We start from the raw sequence: 9,746 nt of genomic DNA on the forward strand, positions 1-9,746 counted from the left end.
TTTAATTTGCCACAAGTAGAAAAGCAACTCCAACTTTCAGTATTCAAAGCATGACAAAGAAAAAAAAAAAAAAAAAAAAAAAACATAAAACAAACAGTTTTCAAGGCTGGCGGCCGTGAAATAGCTTTTTTATGGGGGGAGGTGAAAATGTACTGTTGGGAAAATTGATGCGAAGAGTCTTAACTCCAGTCAGGCATTTAATGCCCTGAACTTTAGCAAAAATTCACTATAGACTAATAGTGATCTCAATTCCACTACCACTTCATCGCCAAGAGTTGAGACTGCGCTGTAAACCAATGTGACTGTGGTCAGTGTCTGCCTGGTGTGTGTAGAGGGATGGGGTGTGTGTGTGTGTGTGTGTGTGTGTGTGTGTGTGTGTGTGTGGAGGGATGGTGTGTGTGTGTGTGTGTAGAGGGATGGCATGTGTGTATAATACACTCGTATCCCTGGCACATCACTCTTAAAAAAAAAAAAAAAAATTCACGTTCTGAGTGAAAATGGATTCCCACATTTTTGGTATGTGCTAGAACATTATGTCATACTCCTTAAGGTATAACTGTTTCCATTTTGTATACAGAATTTGTAGAGTGATTGACAGCACATGTTACTGTGGGTTTGCCAAAAAATTGACAAGAAAGTGTGATACTGTTTAGCACTAGAAAACAGTACGGACCTTGATGCTTCTATACAGCAGCAGTGATAAGACTCAGAATAGTACTGATATTAACATTCAATACCAATATATTCAAACTGTCCATCAACAAAAGCCACAGTGCAGCTGAGAGCCAACAGAACAAGTGTTGGCCAAACTATAGGTTCATTTTTCCGACAACTAAATGCAGCTGTATGGGGACCTGATGATACTATCACTCACCATATGAAATCTCTAATCACAGTAACCATCGGTCAGCTCTTGAGTCCAACCTGTGGACACAAGAGCTAATCTAAGGCTGATGTGAGTTCTAAGCCAAAATTGTGAATTAGAATAAAAGATGTACATTTTCAGACTCAAGACAATTTTGCCAAAGTAGGACATTTTTCATGGGTAGTCATCAAGGTAGTAAAGTGCTAGAGGAGTTAGTGGTGGATTTGACAATAGTCTTTACATTTAATGGGTGACTGAAAAATATTCATGTATATCGTACATCCTGTGATTGTATAAACTTCCCATCGGGGTGTTTCACAGAAATCCAATTTACAATGGAGTTCAAACGTGTTTGAGAGAAGGCTTCAAATAATTCATCTGTCAACTATCAAATATTTATCCCTCACTCGGTGGATAAATATACCTTTAAAACTGTGAATCTGTGGTGCTGTCAACTCAACCCCTCAGACGCATTCAGAAACAAACACACCTTAAATAAACAGTACATTTCAATTCTTCAGATGCTCTGGTATGTCAAGACAAAAACCCCTTTTAAAAAAGGGATCATCCCTTTCTAAATCCCGGATCGTATAAAGTACGCAAAGTTACGACACACACACACACACACACACACACAGACACACAGACACACAGACACACAGACACACAGACACACAGACACACAGACACACACAAAAACCCTTGACCATTGAAAAAACTGCCCACAAAAAAACTGTGGTTTCCGTACACATAAATCTTGTCCTCGTGCTGTTTCCCTAGACTTTCTGAACTTGAGTCTGGGCTTGTCGTTTACCGCCTTTCTTCATCCGGCTGCGGGCGTAGATGCGGAGGAAGAGCGCGAAAAACACCACGCCGATGCCCAGGCCGCCCACGATGGTGATGGCGTGGCCGTAGAGGAAGCAGGACAGCAGAATGGCGATGGCCTGTCGCAGGGTCATGATGATGGTGAAAACCGCGGCGCCAAACTGGCCGATGGTGTAAAAGATGAAGAGCTGTCCGCAGGCCGAGCAAACGGACAGCAGCACGGCGTGGAAGGCGAACTCAGAGTGCCGCGTCATGAAAGCCACCGAGTCAAAGAAGGCCCCCTGCTCCAGCAAAGAGCCGACCGTGAAAAGGCAGGAGAAGAGGTTGACGCCAAACATCATCTGTACCGAGGACATCTTGTATTTGAACAGGTTGTCCTGCCAGTTAGAGGTAAAACTGTCAAACATGATGTAGCCGCCCAGAATGATGACCCCGGAGAAAGTGGTGACGGTGGACGGGTGTTTGTTGGTGGAGCTGGAGAGTAAGAACATACTCACGCCAATGGAAATGAGAATGGCTGTGAAGTACTCCCAGTACTCGTAGCTCTTTTGCGACACGATCTTTCCCATCAGCATGACGGGAATGACTTTTGAAGCCTTAGCTAACACCTAGAGAGAATGATAGAGAGAGAGAGAGAGAGAGAGGGAGAGGGAGAGAAAGACATCATTTACAACTTACCTCATCTTTTTTATACAATAGAAAAAGAAAAAAGAGCCAACATCTCATCTATTTGTTTTAGTTACATGTCTGAATGACAAAAAAAAAAAAAAAAAAAGCAAAGCTCTGTTTTCTCGGGCTGAAACTTCAGTCCTTTGCGAGCGGTGCAGTAACATACCTGTGTGGGGAAGCTGATATACTTCAGAGCTTCATACTGACACCAGCTGCTGAGGATGTTGGAAAGAGAAGCGAAAGAATACTTGTACATGGGCGCACCGTGACGCGGCTGCTTAAAGAGGACACACCACAAGCCCGCCACCGTCAAAGCCAGGATTCTGTTCATGAAGACGAGGAACTGAGAGTCTTTAAACCGTTCGCCTGTGCCTTCCGCGTCCGTAGCTCCGTAAGTTCGGGTCATGACCCGCTCCTGAAGGACGCCCCATGTCAGGTAGGACACCTGAGGGGGTGAAGAGAGAAAGCGTGAAACTGAGAACAAAAAAACCTGTGGAAGCCTGGAAATTACAGCAAAGAGAAGATAAAATGGTCAAAGCAAAACTTTTTCTTGGGCAATCCAGAGTGTATGTTTGAAAAGAAGTATAATAATTTACTAGAAGGTACCCACTGGGAGAACTGGCAGGGAACTGGAACAGGTGTGGTAAATGTTGATGTGTAAAAGAACAGTATTCTCTCTCAAACCCTTGTGCTAAGCGTGTTCTTTTGTGGCCGATTACCTGGAGTCCAGCAGCGCAGAACACCAGCTTAATGGCCTGGCGAGCAGATGAACTTTGTTCAGTCTCATTTCTGGACGACAGAGCAGAGGCATCATCCAGCAAACCAGACTTCGCTTCATTCCCAAATACACAGGCCTTTATGACAGGGAAACAGAGCCCCCGACCTAAGGGCAAGAGAGAGAGAGAGAGAGAGAGAGAGAGAGAGAAAGAGAGAGAGACATTTTAGTGTCAGAGCGTGTGTTGTGGGAAGGGAAAGTTTGCTCCCTACTAAACCATAACTGGACAAAAGCATTTGTTTAACTTTTTTGAATTCTTCACTTTTCCCCCTTTTCTCCTTTTTCTACTGCAGTGTTGCCAGAGTGTCGCTTACACAGCAGTCCCCGGCACAGTATAGCCAACTAATGATCCGCTCTTGGCAGTGCTTTTCACATGACTGTACACACAACTGAATAGGTGCTGGACAAACAGAGATCAGCGCTGTGTGAGAAGAGGAGAGGAGAGGGGAGGCCCTATAGCTGTTTGGCCAGACCAAAAGGAACAGGGAAGGGAGTGGAGCAAATCAATAAGCAGGGGTAGTTGGCTGTGACTAAACTGAGAAAATTTTCCACTAAACTTCATGACACGGGAATTTTTTTCTCCCTTTTTCTGTTTTATACAACACACAAATGTAATGGATATTGTCCCTTTACATTGCACAATATTATTTCTAATAATATAAAACATAATCCCAAAAGACTCATTATAAACCTTTATGCCATTACTAACTTGATTTAGTCAAGATTTTTAAACCAGATTTCACCTTATAATTCACTTTCGATGGTGAAAAAAATCTCTCAACACATGAATCACCGTGCACAGATAAGAGTCTTCCTGAAAACCAACATGTCTCACATTAAAGGTGGAGGTGCATTTCAGCCATTACCAATATATGAAAAAAAAAACACAAAAAAACACCACCTCTGTAATGCAACAGCTGTCGTAGGTACAGTCAAAAATACCTAGTGCTGGAGTCATTAGAGAGAAAACAGAGGGAAACATAATCATTAAGAAACTAAGATAAAGAATGCCAGGATGTGGTTATACAAAGATAAGCATCGTCCTTTTCCTCATAACCAAGAACAATGTGCAACAAATCAACCAAAGGATGGTAAGACAGGGCTCAGGCTGGTGCTGCTGCTGCTGATTGGCTTCTTAGTGACAGCTCCCAGTTTAATGTTTTGTTAAGTAAGCACAACACATTAAGCAAAGGGAGAGCTCCCGGCTACCCCTTAGGCAAATAATAAAGCATACGTTTGGGACTGGCTACACACGGCTGTTTCACACACCACCAGTGAAGGCTTTGCGATCCTGAAATAAACCATCTACATCTAAGGCGAGGCACATATGTCCTAAACAATAAGACAAAAGACAGAGCATGACAATGAGACAGGTCATGACAGCCAACGCTCAACAAATACTCGATCACGTTTTTCCTGACTGGACAGAACCGTTTTTCCTGATGGTCTCGAAATTCAACTGAAGGTTAGTAGTCTTGACTGTGACAACTACTTATCTATTTTGATCTATGTTTAAAACTTTAGATCTCTGAATCTTACATTCCATTCATTCGTGACACCTATATTTAAAGTGACGTTATACTCAGAGCACCACTCCCCAAAGGATGCTATACAAAGGCAAATATGTAGAGGGGTTGAGATTTTAATCAAGTGACAGACGATGAACTTATAAAAGAGGTCAATGACAAAAAAAAAAAACACGCTTGTTGTTTTTTGTTTTTACAATACCTGTTTCTAAATAGTTGATCCTCTTGAAGTAGCTAATCAGGAAGTAGCCGGGAATGATGATGGTGGCATACCCCAGGATGTTGAGGAAGAAGCGGAAGAGCCACACATCCTGCCAGCCCTCCAGGAGAGATATCTCCCCAGTGTCAGCAAACACAGCAGGCAGGTGTAAGAGAGCCAGACCTAGACACACCCTGAAAGTAAAGGACTACTGACATTACCGCTCTGTCTCTTGATAACATGACCGGCGAAAATTCAGCAGGTTCCTCTACACCCTGACATTGTAAGAATTTACTTAGATGTTAGGTTGCTTTTTGGCACAAAATTTGAGATTCTACTTTTCTAGACTAGAAAGCATATTTCAAACAGCTAACAGGTGTACTCTGAAATTATGGTAACCCTGGTTTTTACAATGCTATTCTGCAACCTACTTGCTTTTCTGCTTCCAGCATATTCCATCATGCTGTACACTTTTCTGCCTTCACTACCCACATACTTAACAATGCCTTCAACTGGACCAGCTGAGCATCCCATTGGCCTGTGTGTACAGCCTATTCCCTTCCATACATTCATCTGACACTGTAACCTACACTCCATATACTCAGCCAACTGGGAAAACCTTAGTGTCACCTCTGCTCCTTGAGCCAAATACCGAGAGATTTCAAGGGTGTTGGCGATGAAACTCAATCACATAATGTAGAACGGGGTTACGAGTGTCTCAAGGGAGTGTAAGACAACCTTGCTTTCAGAAAGGTGCAGTCCTTACCACACAGCCAAGCGTACTACGCATTCTTTGAGAGAGACTCCTCCTTGTGCCGAGCTGTTTCCAACAGAGCCCCTTTTGTGTACAAGGCCAACCCTATCCTTGACATGGCAGCTCTAAGACTGGACCACTGTGCTTCAACCAAGCTCTTACATTAAACAAGATCATTTCATGGAGCAGTGAGCTGCAAGCATGTTACTCTTCCGTAGAGCTCATGAAAAGACAGCCTGTCAGATCCAATCTAAAATATACGCCAATACAATTTAATTCCAATCTGTATTGTGGAACGGAGAAAACTACAAAATATGTAAAATTCCAGTGTCCAGTTTTAAGGCTTCTCTGTGCCAGTCTGCCTTTTGAAAATTTGTAAAAACTGCACTTGAGTTTTGTTCATTGTGGTTTATCTGTTCTAAATGTAAAAATGTCAAAATATTTGTTACGCTTAAAAATATAATCTATTCCATAGACTCATAACAGTAGAACGACACTAATTTAAGTGTATTAAACTCATCACTATTAGGGGGAAGTATTGATTAGAATGGAAAATAACCTGTATCCAACCTGCAGAACAGGTTTTTAAAGGTGACTGGATTTTGGTCTCTGTGGAATAAGATTCTTTTCTGTGGGAAAACATCAAACTTGATCATAGCAATACACCATTAGCGATGACCTGACTCAAACTGCAAATGAAAATACGTCGATCACGACTATTTGAGAGCATTATTTGGTGACGTGTCGACCAAACGTAACAACCCGTGGGTGAGCAGTTTGCGATGCAATAGTTGTCACGCAATTGTCAAGAGCGACGTTAACCCAAGCAAAGCACCGAAAAATCACAATAAGAGTCAAGAGTCAGGATTCTTCATATAATGCTATCTAACAAATTGATCTTCTTGTGGACTATATGTACTGCGAACTTTGGACACTTTCACTATCATCAATTTCAGCCATCACATATCATACCTGCAGTCAGTTAAGCATCTACCTGCAATTTCTAAAGAGAATAGCTAATTTAAGGTTATCAGCAATGCTCATATTATCTCGCAAAGACCGATAACAACTCTTTAAGCTATTATAAGAATGTGATTTATTATTAACTTATCTGAATCATATGCTAGCCGCTAGCCCGCATTCATTTTAATATCCCCAAATGTTAAAATTTTATTGTGAACAATGTCAGGTGTGTTGGATTCACTCTGGGGACTCTTACAATTTCGCTACAAGTATTTAGCTTGGAACTGTAGCTAACTACGTATAGCTAGCCGGCTACTTCACTAACCTAGTTTAGCACAGTTATCCTAGCATGCACACTTTGTTATGCTAGCTAATGAGCCAACCTGAAGCCATGGTAGATTCACTCAATTAGTTACTGATCACCTATACTATTGATCACGGGCTTACTTCAGATGCAGCATCATTGGTACAATGTGTTCTAACATTACCTCCACGAAATTGGTGGCATTTTCCACGGCACACTTTTGCAAACTCCTTAAACCCGGCGCTTCACAGACGCCAAAATCTTCTACCACGTCTCCTGGTGCCGAGCATGTACCATTAGAACGCACCAAACTTACAAGTCGACTGAATAAATTTCTATACGGCCAAGAAAAAGTTGTTGCTCCTTCCTTTTCTGCCGAATGAATCCTCCCCTTCGGAACACCCCCTCAACTCATCGGTTGCCTAAGTGTTGACCGAAGACATCCCTTTCCACAGAGCGGAAAACCGGGACCAAGCAGTACACATAAACATATATTTTTTGCACCTAAAGAACTCCCAGCGCATCTGGTGGACGGGAGGTACAATTGCATGCTGAAGTTAAATGACCGAAAACCCGCTGAAACTCTACCTCCTCATGTGAATGCTACAGACAGACATACAAGATCTTTTTTTAAGATATTAAAACGTAATTTTGAAACCACGCGATAAAATAAGTCTCCATCAAGCATCTAAAATGCACAAAAGTACAGGGCCCAACACCTTATTTAATATGGGTGTACTTGGCCACATCAACTTACCTCAGACTTCCACAGTGTTTTTGTCACTGTACAGTGTACATATTTTGAGTTATACTTAAAGGACCAAGTGTAAGTTATAAAGAGCAAACTTCTGCCAAATTAGTTGAAAGTCTTTGCTGCTTCTTCAGTTGTGAGTAAGACAGAGAGAAAGAAACTCATTTAACTGGAAACTTTTCAAGTGCCAGTCTACTACACAATATTGGGGAAGCAGTTGATACAAATCAGTCTGCAATGCAACCAACAGGAAACAGAGACAAGAAGAAAAGATAGAGGAAGTCCTTTTCTCAAAATGTCTGTTACTTAAGCAATGAGATTCAAGATTTTAATTTAATTTGTTGACCAAAACACTGCAATTATATGGCCAGCATAGTTTTTGTTGCATTTCACCATACCAGCAGGTTCAGATTATTGTTTAAATGTACTTAAAATGTGTGTGTGTGTGTGTGTGTGTGTGTGTGTATATGGGGGCGTATATAATACTCCCACACATTGACACATTTATTATGACATTTTAAAAAGACACAGTGCTTTGTTGTCAAATATTTTGTTAAGCAAAGTACAACTGCAGTAATGCAATACTTGTTTTTTTGATAAAACAATGAGATCACATAACAGATGAAATATGAGACAACTGATAGTTGTTCAATGGATATCTACCCATGAAGGAGCAGCATTTTTAATTTACATAGCAAGTTCTTCTATAAGAACATTGTGTGCACAATCTGAAACAAACAAATTAATCAACAACACCAGAAGAAAAAAAAAAACACCCCACAAAAATTAAACTGAGACACTTGCAAAAACCAGGAATGTTCAGTTTTGCAATACAGGAGGTATATTTCCTTTGCTTTAACAGCGACCTCTATATAAGAAAAAAAAAAAAAACCCTGAAATGGTTGAAAAAAAATTGACTTAAAATATGAGTTCATTAAAAACAAACTCAACATGTTACAACAGATAACCACAGGAGAGATTGTATTAGAGTATTGCCAGGGGAAGAAACAGGAAAACAGAGGAGAAAAGTGTTGAAAGCATGAATGTACTAGTGCTGCACATCCAAACTATGTGCACGTTGGTTATATTCCCCATTACAGTGTAAAGAATAAATCTTTCAATAATTGTTCAGAGAGATTGAAGCAGTCACTCAACACAAACATTAAAAAATCATCATTAAAAGTGAGGGTCAAGATAACTGACAGAACTTAAAACTGAAAGACATATCCCAGCTACACCTGCATGAGGAAATGTATTGATTATTACTTGATCTAGTTGTCTGTTTGTTTAGCTGTCTTTAGTTTGTTCACTAATAACACCTGACATGATGTCCATCAACTGGAAGTTTTGGGGGGGTTTTTAATAATATTTTCCACTTAAGACATGAAGTTCTCATGTAAATCATAATTAAGTTTTATTTCATCATTTCTCACAGACGATTTATTTGAGTTGTAGGGGCTTATTCCAGTTCTAGTTTTGATTTTGAATCAGATAAAATAAACACTTTCTGAACATCCCCCCCTTGTGAATCCATGTTGAAAGGACGCACCAATGTTTGAGAGCAACAATTTTTAATTATGAATTTACACACACAGGACTGTGCATCAGAGCAAACTGCCACTGAAAAACTGAAAATGTAGATTCAGAAAACAGGAGATACTATACATTTTCAATACTGTAAAATCTGCACTTGTGCAAAAAAGGAAAAAAAAGGTTTCCTCAAGTAGGAGTAGCTAAGGGAAGTGTAGGAGAATGCAGTTTAGCTGAACTGGAATCAGGCCGAGGTTTTTATTCCGATCTTTAACCTTCCCACGCAAATCCCTTGTGCTCAGAGGCTTATGGTCTGAAGTGATGATATGCATCATATAAACTCTGATGAAATTTCAATCCTTCCTATTTATGAATATTTATATTCCTGTTGTTATGACAGTTATAGGTTCAAGATAAATGCTTTGATGTTGAATAAGTGCAGAACAGCCTTTATCAAGATTATTTAGCATTATTGATAAAAATACGTACCTCTTAATCAGCAAGGAGTTTTCTAGGACCTTGATTCCGGAGTTGTATTTCATCCGTTTAACTTATTTAAACCTACAATGAACAAACAGTTTCCCA

The 9,746-nt window shown here is 40.4% G+C and overlaps 1 protein-coding gene across 1 annotated transcript; it reads right to left on the bottom strand.

The window, feature by feature from the left end:
• Positions 1-1,576: 1,576 nt before the first annotated feature.
• On the bottom strand, positions 1,577-9,703 carry slc35b2 (solute carrier family 35 member B2). Its single transcript, XM_030770942.1, has 5 exons — positions 9,651-9,703; positions 4,863-5,053; positions 3,079-3,242; positions 2,526-2,804; positions 1,577-2,298 (listed from the first exon to the last, which is right to left on the bottom strand). The coding sequence occupies exons 1-5, from the start codon at positions 9,701-9,703 to the stop codon at positions 1,642-1,644; spliced, it is 1,344 nt and encodes a 447-aa protein (XP_030626802.1). The 3' UTR covers positions 1,577-1,641.
• Between the last annotated feature and the right edge of the window lie 43 nt (positions 9,704-9,746).

Source organism: Chanos chanos, chromosome 4 (assembly GCF_902362185.1).
Source record: "Chanos chanos chromosome 4, fChaCha1.1, whole genome shotgun sequence".
Lineage (NCBI taxonomy): Eukaryota > Metazoa > Chordata > Actinopteri > Gonorynchiformes > Chanidae > Chanos > Chanos chanos.

Bases quoted from the DNA above. Each gene is read 5' to 3' on its own strand.
- slc35b2 (XM_030770942.1), bottom strand. From the start codon at position 9,703: ATGAAATACAACTCCGGAATCAAGGTCCTAGAAAACTCCTTGCTGATT. The intron at 5,054-9,650 runs GTACGTATTTTT...CTTTACTTTCAG, and splicing joins AACTCCTTGCTGATTAAGAG to GGTGTGTCTAGGTCTGGCTC. The intron at 2,299-2,525 runs GTATGTTACTGC...CATTCTCTCTAG, and splicing joins ATATCAGCTTCCCCACACAG to GTGTTAGCTAAGGCTTCAAA.